Genomic DNA, 22029 nt, shown 5'->3' on the forward strand with positions numbered 1-22029 from the left:
GCTCCTCCAAGGCAAGCTGTGTGTCTTGCCCCGGGTGTCCTTTGCGAAATTTAGGGCATTGCAACCGCCTATTGGCATGTTGTCTGCCCTTGGGTCACAGAGCCCTAATGAGTGCGTTTTACCATCCTCTTGTAAGACAAAAAAGTTCTCCAAGTCCCCACTCGACCCAAGAAGTCCAGCTGGCTTCACCTCTCACTTTGAACTTGGCATGTTCTTCCCCAGACCTGACCCTCCTTGAGACTTCTCCATTTCAGGACACATTTTCTATCTGATTGCTATCACTTTCCCTCCTCCTATCCAAGGTCTCCACACCTCAGTTCCAAAACTTTGTAAATCTGTCTGCTTCCCTCCATCTCCACGGTTACCATGCTTGGCCAAGCCAACATTGCTCTCACTTGGATTAATGCAAGCACCCCCAAACTGGCCCCCGCTTTCCATCCTGCCTCTCTCTGATCCATTCTCCACGTAGAGTGGATCTTTCTGAAGATCAAATCACACCACTCCCTGGCTTAAAATCCTCTAATGTCGTCCCATTGCTCTTTTTTGTTTGTTTTGTGTTTTTGAGACAGAGTCTCACTCTGTCACCCAGGCTGGAGTGCAGTGGCACGATCTCAGCTCATTGCAACCTCCACCTCCCGGGTTCAAGTGATTCTCCTGCCTCAGCCTCCCTGGTAGCTAGGATTACAGGTGCGTGTGACACCGTGCATGGCTAATTTTTGTATTTCTAGTGGAGATGGGGTTTTACCATGTTAGCCAGGCTGGTCTCAAACTCTTGACCTCAAGTGATCTACCCGCCTCAGCCTCCCAAAGTGCTGGGACTACAGGCATGAGTCATCATGCCTGGTCCCCATTGATCTTAAAATCTAAACTTGTAAGATGGCCACGGGAACTGGCTCTGCTGATTTCTCTGATTTCAACCAGAAACACTTCACGTCTCAAACATGTTAAGCTCATTCTCACCCCAAGGCATTTGTACCAGCTGTTCTCTCCTCCTGGAATGCTCTTCCCCTAGAACTTTACATGGCTGGCTCCTTCCCATCGTCAGGTCTCAGCCCAACATCATCTCCTAGACTGGCTGTCCCCGGCCTCCCGAGATAAAGCCGGCCAGGGGGACCTCCCTCACCTTTCACTCTCTATCTCATTACTTTTTTAATTTTCTAAGTGACATGATTTGTTCATCTATTTGATTTCTCATTTATTGTGTGTCTGGGGCTAATAGCAGGCAGGGGATTGAGTCTTGATCCCCAGCACCTAGAATCGTACCTATCACAGTGTGGCTCCATAAATTTTTCTTGAGCTACGTAAGCAAATTCAACTCGAGCCGAGCCAGCCACTTGACAGGGAAGCAGAATTCTGCCAGGTCTCACTGTCCCTTCCCTCCAAGCTTCAGGGGACCTTGCTGACCTCCTTCCTCTCCATTTTGCTGTGCCCTCTCACTGTCCCTGAACTTAAGATCCTGGAGGTTGAGCTGTGCTCTGGGTCCCTTGAAGACTTTGGAGGCAATCCACTAAGAAATGGGGATTTAAGTGAGACACGAAGAAGAACTTCCTTATGGCAAGAACTATAAGATGTTGAAGATAAGACACAGTATTGGGAGTAAAGGCGGTGAGGCACAGAAATGCATTTACCAGTGAGTCAACGGTGTTCTGCCGTGCCCAACCGCTTGCACCCTCTGGCTTGCATCATATTGAATCCTTCTGTCAACTGCAGTCCCACAACCCAAGTTGTGCTTTTCCACTCCAGACACCCAGGGAACCGAGTCCCCAGGATCCCTGCTCTGCTCATTCGGTGAGTGGCTACTTGCGGGGAGGACTGCCCTTCCTCCCATCATCTCTTGCTAGCCAGCTGTGTGCAGGAGAAAACACCTTATGATATTATGTTTGCAGGCAAGCTCACACCTTTCGCTGAAGAGAAATTCAGGCAAAGGGCCTGAGGGAATGCAAGGCAGTCGGCTTTTCCTGTTGCTTTCCTGGGAGTTATCAGGAAACCTTCCCTGATGCCTGTGCATGGTGGGCCCCTGTTTTAGACCCTGACCTTGGTCCCCAGGAGGGCCTGTCATGACCTGAAAGAGGACGACAAATCTCAGACCGCTTCCTGCCCCAGCGGGCCTCCTGCCCCAGTTGACCTGGATCCCTTCCCTCCCTCCTGTCCTGCCTCTCCGGGCTGTCCCTTGCCTTCCCTCTCTGCCCTGCATCTCCACATTGATCTCGTGCCTTCCTCCAAAGCAGCTTTCCTGTAAGATCGCAGCTCAGCTCCGCTGGCAGACAATGTAACAAAGAGCCTCAATAAGGCCAAGCCGGCAGGCGGCTTATCAAGATGTACGTCTTTGCTGTGCACACAGACTGTCACCTCGGTGCTGCTGTGTCATCACAGAAGGCAAAACCAAAGAGCTGCGCATGCACACACACATACATGCACACACATGGACACACACATACCCATGCATGCACACATGGACACACACATACATGCACACACATGGACACACACATACCCATGCATGCACACATGGACACACACATACATACACACACACTTGCACACACATACCCATGCATGCACACATGGACACACACATACATGCACACACATGCACACACATACATGCACACACGGACACACACATACATGCACACACACTTGCACACACATACCCATGCATGCACACACGGACACACAGGCATACACACACACTCGCACACACATACATGCACATGGACACACATACATGCACACACTTGCACACACATGCACACATGGACACACACGCACACTTGCACACACACATGCACACACATACATGCACACACACTTGCACACACACGCACACACACATGCACACACTTGCACACACACATACATGCACATAATTGCACACACTTGCACACATACATGCACACACGGACGCACATATACATGCACACACACTTGCACAAACATACATGCACACACATGGACGCGCACATACATGCACACACACTTGCACACACACGGACACATACATGCACACACACTTGCACACACACGGACACACATACATGCACACACTTGCACACATACATGCACACAGGACCCACATACATGCGCACACACTTGCACACACACATGCACACTTGCACGCACACACTTGCACACACACTTGCACGCACACATACATGCACACACACGGACACACATACATGCACACACATTTGCACACATACCCATGCATACACACATGGACACACACGGACACACACTTGCACACACACACACATGCACACACACTTGCACACACATGGACGCACACATACATGCACACACTTGCACACACATACATGCACACACGGACGCACACATACATGCACACACTCTTGCACACACATACCCATGCATGCACACACGGACACACAGGCATACACACACGCTTGCACACACATGCATATACACATGTGCACCATGCACATGCACACACACGTACACACACATGCACACACATAGCATGCACATGAACATATGAGTTTGCACACTGTTGAGTGCTGTGGTCCCAGGAGTCAGAAGCTCCAGCTTTGCCCTCCTAGCCCTTTATCTGCTTCTCTTTCCTCCCCCTCTGTCTTGAGAACCTAACTGGGAGACTGCGTGTTGTACGGGATGGGGACTGTGGGGCATGAGAGGGATCATCTTTTGTAACACAAGCTGAGGACCCAGCAGGTGCACAGCGAATACTTAGGTCACAGAAGGCCAGTGCCAGAAGGGAGACCAGAGATCTCAACCCATCTCCTAATTCTGCAGGGCAGGAATCCCAGCCAGCAAGGCCCAGGACTGCTGAGTGAACTCACTAGCTAACTAGTCACTGAGCAACAGAGTCTGGAGTCTGGGTCCCCTGATGCCCAGTCTTGAGCTCTTTCATCTCCTCCATTCCTCACTCCATTGACACGAAGGCACTGGGGCCTGAAGGACACGGAACAGGTGAGGCTGGTCCCTCTGCTTGAACAGCTCTGTGTAGGAAAGGAGATGAAGCAGACCACAGAAAGCTCCTGCACAACATGAGGGTGGCCCAAAGAGAATGCCAGAGATCGGAGGAGGAGCGGGGCCGGTCCTGTGGTTTTCCGGGGAAACGTCACCTTGCGGGGGGCGTTTAAGGAAGGGGGAAGCCACCTATGGGCTGGAGATCATTTCAGGCCCAGGGAAGGACACGCTTTCATGGAGATGGAGAAGCAGGAAGTGTGTTTATGGGGACATGGGAGCCTCTTTTGCTTGAAAGTGGGATGTGTCGGAGGCACCAGCATGAGAGGTCAGAGGCGGGATTCCCCAGAGGTAAAAGACACTGCAGCTCCAGCCTTGTGCTGCCCGGGGACCTGGCAGAACGGACAGAAGGGAGTGTGCAGGAGCATCCTTCTAGGGGCATCCTGAGTCCAGGGGGTTCTTCTACCCCCACCCCAGTCCTGGCTGTGAATCCCCCCAGCAAAGCAGGCAAAATGGAAGAGGGATATAGGACATGGTGATATATCGCTAGCACGGTGCTTCATCTGTCTACGGGCAGTGGACGCAAAGGAAGGGGGATTTAGGGTTCGTGCTCCAGGCTGGTGGGGCCCTGGCTCCCCTCTAGCTTGGTCCCCGACTCACTTGCAGCCACTTCCCATCTCTTAGGATATCAAGTTTTCTGACTTGCTTTGTCCTGATTGGTTAAGAAAGAGGCCTCCAAGTTCTTGAATGGCAGTCTCTTCCCTTCGCATGCCTGACCCATCACAGATAAGAGCAAGGAGCCCTGAGAAGCCAAGCTCATCCCTGGCGCTGAGAACGGTCTGCAAGCTGCTGCTGCAGGCTGCCCCGTGCCCAAACTCCCCGCCTGCCAACTCTGGCATTCTGCTTCCCTAAGTAGTCCTGGCGTCGGGTGGTCAGACCCCGAGGCTCAGTGACCTCTGCATGACCATGTGATCTCTGGCTTTGTGGGGGCTCAGGGCCCTTTCCTGTAGGGCCATCTGTCACATGGACATCCCTGTGCACCCTTCTTTTGTATGACTGAGAGAAGGGTTCAGTTTTTCCTTCTCTCGGGCAGGATGGGAGACTCTGCCTTGCATGTCTCTAAAACAGGAGAAAGCCCAGCTTCCCAGGGGGGCCTCCATCGGAACAAAAGTCAGCCGCTTGCTCTGTGTCTGCGCCTGTCCCTCTTTCCCCAGATGGAGGGGAAGAGAGGAGAGAGGCACAGAAGACAGGTGCAGCCGCGGGGGGTGAGGGAGAGCCTGGAGGCGCAGGATGGAAGATGGAGGTGGCGGTGAAACCTCTTTCCTCCTCCCTGGGGTCGGCAGCGATTCATCCACAGGCGCCTTTTTCCACTGAAATGTGAGCTTGGCCAGGGTGAGCGCTGCCCTCGCGGCCGTGGCGCCTCTGGTGTGCGCCTGTGTGTGCTGCTGCCGCTGTCATCACAGATGCACCCCAGCTGTCACTCCCCGCTCCGCTCTGGCTCGCTGCTCGCGCACACGCGCGCGCTCTCCTCCCTCGCCCCTTTCTTCCCTCTCTCCTCTCTCTCTCCCTCCATCCCTCTCTTTCCTTCTCAGTTGGTGACTGACCCAGCAGCCCCGTCCCCTGTCTGCCGCAAGCAGTCCGCCTCCTGGTGCTGTGTGCTGCGTGCCAGCCGCTGCTCCCGCTGAGTGGAGACTGGCACCAGTGCCCACTGCGCTCTGCCTGCCGGTGGTGTCTGGATTCCTCTAGGAATCCCGGGAGGGTCTTACTGGAGGGTTGAGAGCCACCGGATTGAAGGCGTTTGCGGTCAGAGTAAAGACGGGTGAGTGCCGAGTGACTGGTAGGAAGGAATGGAGGGTTGGTGGGGACAGGGGGTGGTCGGGGCTTGGGAAGTGGGGACCGGCCATCTCTGCCCTGCAGGAATAGCTGCAGTTGCTTCCTACCTGCGGGCAATTGCTGGGGCCGAAGAAGCTGCTCGGGCTCAGGCACCTGAGCATCCCAAAGGTGCACAACACTGGGAACTCTGAGCCCACAGTGCTGGGGACAAGAGCTGTGGATTCTGCTGGGAAGTGGGGAGGAGGGCAGCGCTGGTGCCAGATGACAGTCCCGGGTGGCATAGAAACCGGTCCCTGCAGCATGGGAGAAGCAGCCAAGAGCCTTGTGCTGTCGTTGTGCCTGGCTCTGCACAGACAGCCCCAAGAAACTCGGGGGTCATGGGAAGCGGTTGGGATGGCAGCCGGGTGCTGGGACAGGGCCAGGTCAGAAGGAAGGCTTGGGGTGGAGGGTGGCAGGGTGGAGGGCCTGGATGTCAGAGGCATGGGCACAGACCCAGGGCCTGGGCCTCCCTATAGCTTGCCTGCAGGTGGCTGTCCTTGGACAAGGGTGTGGAGGAACCCTCCCCCAGATGAGCATGGGTCCACTCAGCTGTGCGTGAAGCCTCCCTGGTGAGGGTGAGGCTGGCAGTGGACAGGAGAGAGGAGTATCACAGCCCTTCCCTGCTAGCCCAAGGGCAAGACAGGAGAACCAGGCCTGCGAGAACCTGCTGGGGTGTCCCGCAGCTGTGCACCCAGCCGTCCATCTGCAAATGGGTCAGGGAGCCTTAGTGGGGGCTGGGCACTGAGCTTGGGTGGGGGGTACACAGCGGGGCCAGGCCTGCCTGGCTTCTTGACCCAGGCAGGGAGCATGGACACCCTGAGTAGAGCGGGACAGTTGCTCTCAATCCCCCAGGCCCATTTGGACGGTGCTGGAGAGAGGAGCAGCCTGACCAGGAGTCGGAAGTTCACATTCCTGCATCTCCCCGCAGGTCTGGGGCTGGGTTGCAGGTGGCGGCCCTGTCTCTCCCCCACCCCCAAGCTGTCCACATTTCTGGGGGGTGTTGGCACCCGGCTGTCAGGGCTACTTGGGCAGTGCCTCTTTGTGACTCAGATGACACCCCTGCAGCTTAGATAACTGCCTCAGGTGGGGGCGGGGAGGGAGCCGAGCACGTGGAGCTGAGGCGGGGGAAGTCCAGCTGGTAGGGAAACCCGACAGCAGCTTCCGAGCTGCCAAGAAGAGCCCAGCTCTTCCCACCCCCACCTCCCCACCGGCAGAAAGAAAGTCTCAGCACTGCCAAAAGAGGGAGACCAGGAAAGCCAGGCCCGCGGGGAGGGGAAGGAGAGAGGCTGCTTAAGCAGCCGATCTGGTGTCTTTGGGGTTTGACAAAGCTTGTCTGGGCCCAGGAGGAGCAAACTCTGCTCCTGTTTCCCAGGCACCAGAGCCCAGGGGCTGCCTCTGGGCTGCTATGGCCTCAGCGGGCAGTGTAGGAAGGAGGAGGGGACGGTATGTATGTGTTGGTTGGGGGTGTCTGGGAACTCTGGGGGTGAGCAGAGGAGAAAGGAGCTAGCATAGAGGCTGTCTGCCCCTCTGGTCTTCCTCCTTTTTCCCCCAGCCAAGCCTCCCCTGTGCCCTGCCTGGGAATACCACCCTGAGCCCGGCCCCAGGGCCCAGTGGACACCTTAGCCTCCTTCATGTCAGGGAGCAGCTCCCATGAGGGGCCACTCAGGAGGCTTCTCTGTTCTGCTTCCCAGAGGGTCTGTTTGAGATTGGGAATATTTGACAAGGAAACGGGGGTGCAGGAGGCTGGGGGTGAGGATGGGGCATGTGTTTTAAAATGAACCAGGAGGGTATATGGCTGTTCCAAGTACAAATATAGAGATTTTAAAAACCTGGTTCCTCGATGCCTGGGCAGTGTGTGTGATGGGGGTGACGGGCAGGTGTCCTAGAGGGCCGGGGTGCCCAGACAGGCAGCGGCAGGGGGATCCCAGCCTAGGCGGCCGTGGCAGCCTCCCCTGCGTCCTGGCCACATGGAATCTCGGGGCTGTCTTTGGCCCAGGGCTCTGGCTGCCCACTCTCCCGGCTCCCTCTCAGCTTTCCTGAGGTTGGTAGAAGGGCAGGCCCCTGTAGGCCTAGGGTGTGCAGAGTGAAGGGGGCGGCAGAGTAGGCTGCCAATGCCCCCTTTACCCCTGAGTTCTGTGACTCTTCCATGCTGAGGGGTGTGGAGCCGTGACCAAGGGGAGATGCCGGGGGCGTAGGTGCACCCTAGGGCTAGCATGATGGCCCAGGAGTCAGGAATTCAGAGGTGGACGCCCGATGGGCATTATCTGGCTGTGTGTCTTGGATGCTTGATGTGGAGGGATAGACATGTGCAGAAGCCTGAGAGGAAGGGTGCGAACACCAGGTCTGTGGTGAGTGTGCTGGAGGTTTCTAGCTAGAGTCTGAGACTGGATTAATTAACCTCCATCTGAGGAGAAATGGAAGGGGCAGGTGCATGGAGCGGTCCAGGCTCCTGCCATCCCAGCCTAGCTCTCTGCAGTGAGTGAGTGCGTGCAGGCTGTTCCATGCTCTGAGGGGGCCGGGTGGGGTGCTAGCAGGGAGGCAGCTCCCACCCCCAGTCTCCTGGGGTGGCTACAGCCCACTCAGCTCCACACGTGGAACCCCCTGCTCCTACTGGGGCCTCCTGCTCCCCCACGGCCTCCCCAGTCTTGGCTCCCCCAGAACAGAGCTCCGGCCTACTTCCCTCACCTCAGCACACAACCCCCAGCCAGAAAGGTTTCTAGAAAGCCTCCCCAACCCTCCGTAAGATCCTGGCCTCCCAGGACTTCAAGAAGGGAGGCTGGGAAGAGGAGAACCTGGCTTGCTTGCATCTCAGTCCAGCAAGTCACAAAGCCTGTTCCTTCATCAGGGCAATGGGGACAAAAACAGCTGCCTTCTCAGCTCCAGCGAGAGTGGATCAGGCAATGGTGTGGACCCTGCAGAGGACCATTCAGAGGAAAGGCGGTGTCTTCCTTTCCTACCTCTGCCTTTCCTGTACAAGTAACCCCCACGTGTAAGCAGACAGACAACTGAGTGAGGAGCCACAGAGCTCGGGCTCAGAGCCGTATGATTCCATTTGCCTAACTTTAGGTGAGTTATTTAATTTCTGGTGCCTCAGTTTCCCCCATCTGCAAAATGATAGTAACAAGAACACTAACCTCAGAGAGTTGTTACAAGGATTAAGAAAGCTACACAGGTTTGTGACTGTGGTAATTTTTTTCTCCCCAGGTCCCACTTAGCTTCTCAGTGGGTCCTGGAGGCTCAGGGACAGGCCAGCATGGTCTCCTCAGTGGCCGTTTGCCCTGCTGAGAGGTGCCCAGCCTAGTCGTATCAAACTCAAATATGCAGGAAAATCGCCTGGGGATCTTGTTAAAATTCAGATTCTGACTCGGTCATTCTGGGTGGGCCCTGAGACTGCCTTCCTACAAGGCTCCCAAGCTAGACCAATGCTGCTGGTCCGTGGACCACACTTTGAGTTGCAATGGGCTACACTCAAAGCCCCATGTTTCTGGCCCTCCAGAGTTCCTCATTTGACTGCTTTGAGCTCTTCAGCCCCATTCTCCAATCCTGGCTGTCTCTGGAAGGGAGGCCAGGGACTCTGTGGAGGCCTAGCCCCTTATCTTTGGCCTCCCTGTCTCTAGGACTGGGTTAGGAGCAGGCCCAGCACCCAGAGTGGATGAGACCATGGCACTTGGAGACAGGAGATCTCGCTGTCCCCCATGCTGCACCCTGGGTAGGGACTTCCCTCCCAGACTGTGAATTCATTTCAGCAAGCTGTCAGTGCCTGCTACGGCAGCTGCTCTCCAAGCTTCCCAATGTAGGTCACCCCCTTTCCTTAAGGAGGCTCCACTCTTCTGGGGGTGGGAAGGGGTCCTTTGGATGGAGGTGTGTTGGTAGGCAGAGGCTAAGGAACTAGGGAGTGCTGGCTGCAGCCCCACCTCTCCCTAGGAGTCCTTCTGTGGTGCCGCACACATATGACTGGTGTTCCCTGCAAGCTGCGCTGTTCTTCCTGCTCTCGGGAAGGCCCTGGTGTCCAGGAGGAAGCCCAAGGGACCCAGGGAGGCAGGACTGGCTGCTAAGAGAGCACAGGACATATCCGCATGGACCTGGGGGCCTTGTTTTCATCACATTTCTCTAAACATTATCAGGATCAACAGTGTCCTGCCACGTTGCAAGACAACACCTGTGGGTCTGCATTGTGGGGACTTGCCTGACTTGTGCAGGTGACATCCCATTAGAGGGCTGAAGATAGGACCTCCAGACCTGCACAAGAGGCCACCTTCACCAGCCTGTTTGCTGGTTAACCCCGGGGCTCACCGTGTGGGAGACACTGAGGGACGGGAAAGGGTGAGGTGGGGTGCAAAAGAGGAGCCTATCCAGGGTAGGCAGAAGCCTTAGGTGGAAACTGGCCTGAGCTTGGGTGGGAGGGCTTCTCCACTATCTATCTGCCTGCAGCAAGCCAGAAGGAGTGGGAGCAGACACCTGGATGGGGAATCCAGCTTCAACATGGGCCCTGAGCAGAGGAGGTGTCTTACGGGTTAGGGACTGCCCTGCAGGGGTTCTCTCTAGACTTTAGTTCCAGGCTGGAGGTGGCTTACACATCTGTCTGTTGGGGGCATTTGGGAACTTAGAGGCATCTCACTCAGTTGCCTGAGTGTTGGCATTTGAGAAGTGCTGGAGTGCTGCCAGCAAGGTGCGTGTGTGCGTGTATGCAAGCATGTGGGCACATGTATGTTAGCACATGCCTAGCTGCACAGCTCTCTGTGGGTGTGTGTTTGCATCACGTGCTGTGTACAGAGCTCCAGGCACAGGTCTGGGAGGCCTGTGTGTGTGCCCTGCTCTGTGCACACTAAGTATCTCCCTGAAAGGGCCACTGCTGGGTGACAGTCGCCAGGGAGTGATGAGCAGCCTGGCTCTGAAACCTGCAATCCAGTCGCAGACTTACCATGTGACCTTGGACAAGTGATCAACATCTCTGTGCCTTGGGTGGCCGTGGACTGTGAGCTCTTGATATGGGCATTCTTGATTGAATAAGAGAGATTGTGCTGAAGGTCAGGGCTCGAGGGACAGACAGCATGGATGCTGCTGTTTGAAGGCAGACCTGTGAGGGCCGTAGGTGTGGGGCAGAAATACATAGACTCCACAGGCCTGGGGTGCTCAGGAATGAGAAACAACCTCACAGGTGAGGTTGGTGGGATGGGGAAAGAAAGCTGTCACAATAGACCTGCTGCTGACACCCCTCTCCCTTGGAGGGAGGAACTGCTGCTCCCTCATGCCTGTCCTGGGCTCAAGTCCAAGCTAGGAGCAGGAGCCTCTGCCTGAATTTCCATGGTGATGAGCACTGGGTGTGTTAACTCTCTTCCCTTCACTAGATTGATCCTCATAGAAATTCCACCAAGCAGGTATTGCGGTCACCATTTCTAGACATAAAGAAGCTGAGGCCCAGAGGGTTTAAGCAGTTTGTTTGAAGAACTGGCCAGAGATTTGAACCCAGAACCCCCACCCCTGCCAACTGGCACCAGGAGCCCACTGCAGCCTGTCCTTGAGAGAGTGGTTAGAGAACCATGACAGCGCCACGCTCAGGGGCTCCTCCACCCCTCACGCCAGGGACATGGGTCCACCTGAAGGCTGCACGGGCACCTGGGCTGCCTGCAATCCCACATCTGTGCCCAGTCTTGTGACCCCTCTGCCAATGCCTGCAGGGCCCTCAGCGGACTGGCACCCTCGCTGTGTGGGGGAAGGGGAGGAAAGACAGCCAAGAGGGCAGCGCTCCGCTCCTCAGCAGGCTGCCCTTGCCGGGGGCAGAGCCGATTGTCCTGTTCTAACTGAGCACTGCTGTGGCTGCCTGAGGAGCCCCCAAGGAGGGAGGGGCCAAGGGGAGCAGAGGGGAGAAGATGGGGCAACAGGGTTTGCAGCAGGACCCTAATGCCCGAGGGGAAACCTGCACAGACAGGCCAAGATTCTGGGCTCAGCACTGAAGCTTCTCGGCAGCTCCATCCACCTCTGGGCCTGTCTTTTTCACTCTGATATTGTCTCCTGGGCTCCCAGAATTACACAGGCCCATGGGGGCAGGGAGAGGGAGGCTGCAACCAGGAATCACCCAGGGACAAATCTGGCAACCAAGGAAGGTCAGAGGCTGGGAGCCGCCTGGAGCAGTGGGCTGACATAGGGAGCCCATGGAGGGTGAAGGAGAGGGGTGTGGGCATCCTCCCTCCCTCCCTGCCTATTTCCGCCCTCGCCAGCTGCAGCAGGTAAACACATGCCAGTCCCCTGTCCCCCTCTCTGATGGGCTGGCAGCCTGGGCCTCCCATCTGGAAGGAAGTGGAGACCCCAGCAGACAGCCTGTGTCCCAGTTGGGAGACACTCGGGGGCAGACCCTAGAAAGGGTAAGTGCTCCCTTGTCCCCTCCGAAGGAAGCGTGCTCCTGCACCCTGGCCGCCTCAGCACCCCTGCTCTGCGATCTCACCTCTCCTTGTGTCCCTGTCTCTTCCTAGCAGCTGCCGCAGCATGAACCCCTGAGCTGATGAGTCTTATTATAGCCCGGCTGGCGGAAGACAGAGTGCTGCTATTCACCTCTGTGTGGGCGTCGGTGGTGCAGGGGGAAGCGGCAGGCCGTCCAGCGGCTCACACCCTACGCGGCTGCAGCTGCCAAGGGCCTGGCCCCTGCCTCCCTCGGGCCATGGTGAGCTGTGGCGGGGCTGGAGAAACTGGGACCCAGGTGAGGGGAGCCTCCGGGGACAAGTTACAGTTGTGGCCTGTGACCTCACTCTGCTCACCTCGGACAGATGACCTCAGTTTCTTCACCCGTAACTCAAGGAATGCCCAGATGGGAGACCAGGTTGCCATGAAAACATTTGAGTGATCAACATACTCGAGAGGCAACAAGAAGGCAGAGGAGGCTGGGTGGGCACACGGGTGCGCCCCCGGCTTTGCAGCACTGTGCTTGACCCTCGGGCTCCTGGAAAGCCGAAGCCTGCCCCGCCCCCACCCCAGGGGGTTGAAGGCTTCCTGGCTCCTCTTCTTCCCCCACCCAGGGAATCACAACTGAGAGGAAGAGGAGAGGGCATGAGGAGTGTAAAGAGACACCCGGGCCCTCTCCCTAACCCCTGGGCTGGAACGGGGCTCCCGCGCCTGCCTGCGCTCAGTGCTCCTCCCTCCCTCAGGACTGACAGGCGGCGTACCCAGGGGCTCCTCTCTCCCCAGAGCGACAGGGCCCGGAGAGCCGTGGGCCTCATCATGCTGGCGCCGGGCAGCAGCCCTGAGCAGAGGGGCAGGCTCGCTCTGCAGTGGAGGCAGGTCTCCTGTGAGTACACCCCTGGCCCGGGAGGAGGGTGCGGGTGGGGTGGGGGTGCCGAGGTGACTGTAGGTGGCGCCATATGGGACCTTAGCAACATTTAGGCTGCAGGGAGGCCCACGCCAGATCTTCCTGGGGTACCCGAGGCTACGTTCTGGGAAGCCAGGGTCACGCCCACGGTGACAGCATCCCTGCCAGTCAGAGTCACCGCTGAGTGCTGAGTGGTTAGACCTGGAGCTGGAGGCCACGACAGTTGTTCTACCTCCCCCAGGTAAGTCTCTGTGAGCTTGCTGGGGTCCCGGATAAGAGAAGAGCTCTGCTGGAATGCAGGCCTGCTGAGTCTTAAACAGCCTCACCGGTGCCTGAGCTTGTCAGCCTGTGTCACAGACTGCGGCGAGCCCTTTTGCTCCCATGGGGAACTGCTCCCTTGGCTGGCCTCAGCCAGGAGCTGGGTCAGCTTGGAGATGTCTCTTATGCTCCTTATGCCTCCGCCTTCCCAACTCTCAGCAGATGACCTAGTGGGCTCGTGGGATGTGGCGCTGGAAGAGACTTTGGGGAGTGGGTCCAACCCCTCCTGCATATAGGCAGACTGAGCCGTCCATTTACCAAAAAGGGGAGGAAGCGTGAATGAAGGCAATGCTTGGCAGCTGTCAGGGTGAAGGGAGCCCTGAGAATTCTCTTTATATGTGGCAAAGGGACAAGGTCAGCAAGGGCTGGTCTGCCCAAGGCTACACGGTGGCAGGGAGGAAACGGTCCCGCAGGACGGCATTCCGCCTTGCTTCCCGCTGTGATCCAGTGCCCCACAACACAGGCAGCCTGAATTATTCACCATGTGAGAGAGGCTGGCCCCTGAGTGACTCAGATCTCCTTTCAACCTCATTCTAGAATCACTCAACACCTCGCAATACGGGATTATGTTTTCTTGTCACTGGAGCTTTTATGCCACCCTGGTCTCCAGGGAGGTGGCGGGGGGGCAGGGAGTTGCTCTTCAGCAGCAGCTCTCTTGGCCGCTGTCAGGCCCTTCTCTGGGAGGGGCGGGCGGCTTCTGATGATGCAGATCCTTTTGAGAGGGAGCTGAATGGGTTTGATTTTATTTCCTGGGGAAAGTCAAGTCTGAAGAATGCTGATTTTCAAATGGCTAGGGGTGGTGGTATGGGGCTGGCTGATCTGGTAGCAGACGGGCTCAGAGGGGTGAGAGGGTGAGCGGAGACATGAGGTAACCCAAGATGGCCAGAAAAAGGGTCTCCAGTGGCTTCGATGGCTGTGCCTGTGCTCACTTCTCACCAAGAACAGCGAGGCTTGCTGTTAGGCGGCAGGGAGGCCTGGGCCAGATCTAGCCACATGTCAGCTCTCAGCTGTCATCGATCCTCCAGGCAGGGAAGGGTAGAGTCTCATCCTATTCCTTCAAGCTCCACCCTCTGGGACACCAGACACCCAGACCCCTACTGGACAAGACTCAAGGCTGTTCAGACCCAGCTCACAGCCCATCGGCCCACCCCGACCTGGGACAGCCAGGTCCCAGGTCCCAGGTCCCAGGTTGGGATGGGCCGATGGGCTGTGAGCTGGGTCTGAACTTCTCCATCAGTTCTCTGGCTGGGGTCTTCTCTCTAGGCTGGGTGGAACTGACCTTGGCTGGGCTGACCTGGTAGGGCTGAACTAGTTTGAATTCTTCCCAGTTCTCTTTCACGATGAGCAGGCTTCTCTGCTACTCAGGAGGACACTTAGGGGTTTTTGAGGCCACTATTGGAAAGGGCTGCCGCACAATGGAAGGCACTGCTCTGATGTGATTGTTCCCTGAGGGTTACTTCTCCCAGCCCTACAGACGGGACCCCATGCTCGCTACGCAGAAGGGTCTTGGGCAAAAGATGGGACCAGGAAAGGAATTCTGTTAATCGGGCCATTGTGCAGGAATGCTCGGCACAGAAGCCCAGGCTGAGGGCCTGGATGGCTTTAGGGTGGGGGTTAAAGTGGAATGTGTCCTGGGCCCCATGACTTGTCAATGTTGAAGTGGGTTTGTGCATCTCAGCCTGTCACTCCCACAGTGGGACCCTGGGTGCACAGCCTGGGCTCTAAATCCTCATGCCAAGTTGCTGGCGTCATCATGGGTGTGGGGTTCATGGAAACATAACAGCACTTGGGACGCTGTGAGGGACAGGGCTAGGAGTGCTGTTTTGTGCTCTCGCCTTTCCATACACAGCTCCAGAGTTGGGGTGGGCCACACCTGGCCATTTTCCCTGGGAAAGAGAAACTTTGTCCCGGCAGTGACACTGGGAGAAGGCATGGGAGCAGGTTTCTCTGACAACCTTATCTCCTTTATCGTGTCAACATCCATGGTGTCAGTGGGACCCAAACTCCCCGGGAGATGACTGTGGGAGGCCCTTCGAGCTTCCTATCCCTGTGCACCAGCATGGCTTGTCCTCTGGGCTCTGGCTGAGTCTGCAGGGTCATTCTCCACTCAAGTGATTTCTCTGCCAGATGTGTGGCAAGGCAGGGCACCCTGCAGACACTGTGTGATGTCCATTAATATGGAAGTGGCTTTGGATTTGTTAATTATCCTTTTATGTGGTTAATAAATGTTTATGCATTGAGTGTGGCTTGTGCCAGACGAGATAAAGCCAAGAGCCTGTTAGGAGCTAGAAAGGAGGGAAGAGAAGCAGGAGGTGGTGACCTGTCCTATTGCTTTCTTTCCCCCGTCTGTCCCTCCCACCAAGGGATCACCTGCTGGATTGCCCTGTATGCTGTGGAAGCCCTCCCCACCTGCCCTTTCTCCTGCAAGTGTGACAGCCGCAGCCTGGAGGTGGACTGCAGTGGCCTAGGCCTCACCATGGTGCCCCCAGATGTGCCTGCAGCCACCCGAACCCTCTTGCTCTTGAACAATAAGCTGAGTGCCCTGCCAAGCTGGGCTTTCGCCAACCTGTCCAGCCTGCAGCGGTTGGACCTGTCCAACAACTTCCTGGACCAGCTGCCCCACTCCATTTTCAGGGACCTGACGAATCTGACTGAGCTGCAGCTGCGCAATAACAGCATCAGGACCCTGGACAGGGACCTGCTGCGGCACTCGCCGCTGCTCCGCCACCTGGACCTGTCCATCAACGGCCTGGCCCAGTTGCCCCCTGGCCTTTTTGACGGGCTCCTGGCTCTGCGCTCCCTCTCGCTTCGCTCCAACCGTCTGCAGAATCTGGACCGGCTGACATTTGAACCCCTAGCGAACCTGCAGCTGCTGCAGGTCGGGGATAACCCCTGGGAGTGTGACTGTAACCTGCGTGAGTTCAAACACTGGATGGAGTGGTTCTCCTACCGAGGTGAGCACAGCTGGCCCTGCTGGGGCCCGAGGGATTGGGACAATCACCTCTGGCCCCACACTTTCCTCCTGGTGGCTGGGTGCTGACTCAGAGAGCAGGCCAGGGGAAAGAAGGGGGCGACACTGCCTCTGTGCCAGCTCGGCTAGAAAAGTCACAAGCCTCCCCTCAGATAAGCCATCACCCTTCCTGCCAATGGGAGAGAGGCTGGTGCTGCTCCCTCCACCCCCACCCTCCCCTCCCTGCTCTGCATCCCCTCCCCCAGCCAGCTCCCCGCTTTCTCCTAGGAGGTCTCACTGAACTGGATCTCCCTTTCTTAGGTTACATAAGGGCAATAAAGACACCTGGGCTTTGTATCCCACCAGGTTTGCCTGTGGGCTTCCCCAGTGTGGTAGAAGGAGGGAGAAAAACAGCTCTTCTTCTGAAGAGTACAGCCATCTCTTAAACATCTCCCCTTACATGAGAGGGGAATACAATGAATCCTCAGTAAAACAAAATCTTCCTTTTGGTGACAGTGCCAACTTCCTCTCCCAAGTTTTGTTATCCAAACTTTAAGAAGAAGTCAAATGGGTTAGGTTTTACTTTCTTCCCTTCCCTTTTTCTTTAATATGGGAAAGTGCTGTAATGACCTATGACATGATCACATGACATGGGACAGGAGGGTGCCCAAGACCGTGGTGAGGAGGGCCAGGTCTGCGTCTGAATTTCGGCTCTGCCACCTGCTAGCTGTGTGATTTTGAGAAAGCTGTTACCCTCTCACTGTGGCAGGGCCTTGTCTGTAAAGTGGGAAGGAAACAATATCTATTTCGTAGGGTCATTGTGAGAATTAAATGTGGCAATGCACGGAACGTGGCTTGAGGGGTGCCCAGCACAAAGTAGATGCTCAATGAATGTTTGCTGAGCCAATGAATCAATATTTAAGTGGTGAAAATAATGCCAATGCTTTTTGTTAAAGTCTTACTACTTTCATTTCATCTCCAGCCACAATTTCAATTATTTCCATGAAATTCTCTTGTGTTAGTTAATTAAAAATGTTTTACAAACTATAAAGTGCCACCAAATGTTAGTCACTATGATAATTTCTCCCATTTTCCTGAGTGGGGAAATAATGATTACTACTTATATAGTTTCCAGTTGACCAATGTGTTTTCATGTACATGATTTTAAACCTTACAGCAGCTAATTGAGATAGACCTTCTTATTTTACAGCTAAGAAAACTAAGACTCATAAGTAATTAAATAAATTAAATAATTTTCACAAGATGACACAGCCAGGATTCAACCTTGGGTCTTCCGAGCAGGGAAATGAGGCTGCATCCCTGTCAGCACCCAGCTTTGCGTCCCCAGGCAGCACTGATACATGTTCCTGGGATGTGAGGTTTGCTGCAGGCCACCCAGGCGTCAGCTGCACAGGGGAACTAGGCCAGATGTCTTCAGACACTCCTCTCCTATGGTCGCCGGGAACTGAATTCCCAGCACAAAAAGGCATGCCATAAGAATGTGCGTTTTTCAGACTTTTTCAATGGCAGAGTTGCTTTCAACATTGCATTTCTTAAAAACAAAATCCTGGAATATTTCCATCGGCATCCCAGGGAAAGATTGATGCCTATTTTATGAGGAGACTTGCGGCAGATGGGCTACAGAGGGAGCTGCCAGTGACGGAGTGGCTGCAGCCCGCATCTTTTTAGCAGGGGGTCTAGTGCCTGCATCTAGATTTCACTGGAAGCTGAAAGAGGGCCAGAATCCAACTTTCACTTCCTAGGGGACGTCTAGACAGATTATTGTCCTCAGCCACCCTCTCTCTCACCCCACCCCTGTCCTGCATCTGTGTCTCCCTATATCCGAGCCAGGCTCCACCATCATCATGAAGACATCCTGGCGAGCCCGTGCACCCATGTACCCACACCTCCTCATCAACACCAGCCTCCTCTCCTTGGCCTCGTGTGCCTCCAGGATTCCCCCTCCAGATGCTTTTGTACTCACAGGGCTGTGGTTGGGGCACTGATGGGGCCATTGGATTGCTCCTAAGGAGGAAAAGGAGAACATTCTTGCCCAACTCTTTTCCTGTCTACACCAAGAAGGGAGCTGCCCATTCTTAGGCAACCAAAAGGTCTTGCATGGAGGGGCAGTGGCAGGGGCAGTGGGTTTTGACTGCTGTCCTTTGAGTAAGAGGTAAGAACCCTAGAAGGATAAGATGCTGTGTTGAGAACAGTATCCTGGGCTCATAGACAGGTGATGAGCAGACAGACTCGGGGGCAGAGAGTGTGGCAGGGACGCTCAGCTCTCTGCAATGACAGCCCTTTCCTGGGAACCTCTCCATGTTAGCACTGCCTTACGCTGTGGGTCAGTTTGGCCCGGGAGAGGACAGGCCGGATGGAAGTGACTGCATGCTTCTCTATAAAATGGGAATAAAGACAATATCCACTTCACATGGCTTCTGCGAGGATGAAATGGCACGATATACGTAACTCACTGTGGACTTGGCTCAATCAATGCTGTTTTCCCTCCTCCGCTTCCTCTTCTATAGATGGTGATTCCAGGATTGACTACATTGCTGATAAAAACTACCTTCTGGGGCTTCCGTTTTGGGGAGCTGGGGATGGGGAGAGGGAGTGCAAGTTCTGGATGCCTGGTCAGCTCTTTTTCTCTTCTGCACGTAGGGGGGCGCTTGGACCAGCTTGCCTGCACCCTGCCCAAGGAGCTGAGGGGGAAGGACATGCGGATGGTCCCCATGGAGATGTTCAACTACTGCTCCCAGCTGGAGGACGAGAATAGCTCAGCTGGGCTGGATATTCCTGGGCCACCCTGCACCAAGGCCAGTCCAGAGCCTGCTAGGCCCAAGCCCGGGGCTGAGCCAGAGCCGGAGCCCAGCACGGCCTGCCCACAAAAGCAGAGGCACCGGCCGGCGAGCGTGAGGCGAGCCATGGGTACGGTGATCATCGCAGGGGTTGTGTGCGGCATCGTCTGCATCATGATGGTGGTGGCCGCTGCCTACGGCTGCATCTACGCCTCCCTTATGGCCAGGTACCACCGGGAGCTCAAAAAGCGCCAGCCCCTGATGGGGGACCCCGAGGGCGAGCACGAGGACCAGAAGCAGATCTCTTCTGTGGCCTGAGCGCCCAGCCCCACCCGGCCAGGTAGGAAGGGCGGGGAGAGCACACGGCATTGCTCAGCCACAGCCCCCACCTTGACCCAGCGCTGGCCACTGCCTTCCCCAGTCCACCCTCCTCCCCGCCCTCCCGCAGACAAGCCACACCGGGTTCTCTCCCTGCACTTTTGAGGCTCCCTGAAAGCCACCGTGCTGGGGGCTCCTGCTGATGCTCCTGTCTGGGCCAGTAAATCTTTGGAACATCTGGGGGATCTCCCTAAGCTCTGGCCACAGCAAAGCAAGGAGGTGCGTGCAAGAGGAGGCTTCTGGACTGGGCATTCCCCTGTTGCCCTTCCTGTCGTGGGGTGGCCATAGCTGGTGACTCTTCCTACCTTGCTGGTCCCACCTCACCTGCATTGAGGGGACGGGGAGGGAGGGATCTGAGGGATGAAGGTAGATGTCTGAGACTCTCCTAAGCCAGAAGGACGTTCTTAACACCTCTGCAGTGTGAAAGCTGGTCCAGCTCTACAACTGTTGGTACCAATGTGCAAACACACCAGCCCTGCCATCTGGACCCAGCACTCAGAAACACCACACACCCCTGGCCGACGCCATCATGCCCCTGGATCTGCTATCGGTCACACTGACCACATGCTCCTGGATTCGCTAATTCACTCACACACCCATCGCATCACCAGTGCAGTCACATGGATTGAAAGAATTAATATACACACACACACACACGCACACACACACACTCACACGGTCACATGGAGACCGAGGCTATGAGCACTCGAACAGCAGAGACATGCTCTTCCCCGGGGGTCTCCCTGAGATCACAGAGCCTCTTGCTTGCTCACTGCAATCTTCTCAAGTCAACAGCAGGAAGGAACTCAACCAGTAACACCAGGATCCTTTGAGATCCTCTAAAGTGGGCCAAAGTGGTGCCACTGGAGGAGCCTTCCTGTCACCATGGTAACCCTCTCACACCTCTCCTGCTGGGCTTTCCCGGGACACCACCCAGGGGCCTGGAGCGGCTGCATGTGTGCATGGTGGCCTCCTGAGAACCCAGCCACACACCACTGGTGTTGCCTCGGTTCTGCCCACGCACCTCACAGCACCAGGCCCTGTGGGGCCCCCACCGATTCCTCCACAGCCTGCAGCCTGGCACCGTGACTCTGTGCCTCTCACCCTCCATCTTCAGTACTCCTGGCCTGTGACTTCAAGGCTGGGACTTGGTGGTGCTTTGCCATTGGTGGCCCCCTCTGGGGAAAGCAGGTGGCACGCAGAGAAAACGGTGGCTCCCCTGAGGCTCGTTGCCTGCCAGCTTATCGCAGACAGAGCCCAGGAGCGGGAGGGGGTGGCCACATGCTGCCCAGAGGCTCCCAGGATGGGGCCTCTGTTCCCGGGCTGTGTCTGCTCAGTGTGGCTCCCTAGAGCACTTCCTTGCACCCAGGCGGGGGCCAAACCAGAGAGTGGGTGGGGAGCCTGTCTGGGACGGAGCCACCTGCTGCCAAGGCAGTGCAGGTTTTCCAGGTTACCTGTCCCCCTCCCTAGCTCCGCCCCTCCTCAGAGTGTGAAGATGGTGGGTACCTAGGTGTCATGCTCACAGGCTCAGGAGGCATCAGGCTCGTGCCTGGCTCTGGGATGGAATCTCGACGGGGGCTCAGGAAGAGGCCAGCGAGAACCCTGAAGCCAAGGGTCTGAGCAGAGGGAGTTGGCAGGCCTAGCTCCCGTGCCCCGCTCTGACCCTCCCTGCTCATGCGGCAGTGGGTGGGTGAGGTGGGCTGGGGGCCTGGAGGAGTGCCTTTGAGGAGGTCGGTCCTGGCAGGTGGACAGAGGACGCCTGGCATGGGCTGCTTACTGGGACCCCAGGCTGCCCTGGCCGCGGCCACAGTCTTCCTTCTTTTGGCGTGTGGGCTGGTACCAGATCTGGGGATTTTCTAAAGGGACTGGGGGGAGGGGAGGGCATTGTCAATGGTGGTATCTTTAGCCTGAGACAGAAGATTTTTAAAGGCAAAATTATATTTCTGGTTTGTTGTTTCAGAAGACCAATAAAGACTGTATTTTCCTACGTACCTCCTGGTTTCATTGGGTGGGAAGGGACCTGGGTGCCAGGAGAGTTGCTTCCTGTCCCCCACCTCCCCAGGAGGCTGGACAAAGCGCCGGTGGCCATGACCCTGATGCACAGGGCTCTGATGACAGACGGTGCCTCCCACTCAGGGCCAGGGCTGGGGCACCGCTAGGAGAGGGTGGAGGCTGAGTCCTGGATCAGAGCGAGGCCCTGTGGCTGGGGGCAGTGAGCTCCCGGCCTGGCAGAGCCAGGATGGTAAATCCACCCTGGCCTGACAGGCAGGTTCCTGAGCTTCAGGGCAGCTTCGCTGGGCAGCACCGAGGTTGTGGTGCGAAGGTGAGCTGGGGAGCCCACCGTGGCCCGTGCCCTGTGGGTGCTGCTCATCCACCCAGGCTTGACATGAATCGGCCCTGGCAGCCAGGACAGATGGGCTCGTGTGGTGAGAAGGCACTGTTTGCCCAGAGGATGCCGCCGCACAGTG

General features: G+C 56.5%; 2 protein-coding genes across 10 annotated transcripts in view; one reads left to right on the forward strand and one right to left on the reverse strand.

Annotated features, from left to right (window-relative positions):
- Window positions 1–22029, reverse strand: part of CACNA2D4 (calcium voltage-gated channel auxiliary subunit alpha2delta 4) — a 133233-nt gene that overhangs the window by 27754 nt on the left and 83450 nt on the right. The window lies entirely within an intron of this gene.
- LRTM2 (leucine rich repeats and transmembrane domains 2) lies at window positions 5364–20328 on the forward strand. 3 transcript variants are annotated; one of them, XM_054444115.1, is made up of 6 exons: window positions 5364–5764; window positions 8663–8883; window positions 12291–12475; window positions 12957–13096; window positions 15799–16389; window positions 19047–20328. In XM_054444115.1, the coding sequence occupies exons 4-6, from the start codon at window positions 13030–13032 to the stop codon at window positions 19499–19501; spliced, it is 1113 nt and encodes a 370-aa protein (XP_054300090.1). In that variant the 5' UTR covers window positions 5364–5764; window positions 8663–8883; window positions 12291–12475; window positions 12957–13029; the 3' UTR covers window positions 19502–20328. The 3 variants fall into 3 exon arrangements, with proteins under 3 accessions (XP_054300090.1, XP_054300088.1, XP_054300089.1); XM_054444113.1 differs by lacking the exon at window positions 8663–8883 and having other exon boundaries at window positions 12288–12475; XM_054444114.1 differs by lacking the exon at window positions 8663–8883.

Source organism: Pongo pygmaeus, chromosome 10, assembly GCF_028885625.2.
Source record: "Pongo pygmaeus isolate AG05252 chromosome 10, NHGRI_mPonPyg2-v2.0_pri, whole genome shotgun sequence".
Classification (NCBI taxonomy): Eukaryota; Metazoa; Chordata; class Mammalia; order Primates; family Hominidae; genus Pongo; species Pongo pygmaeus.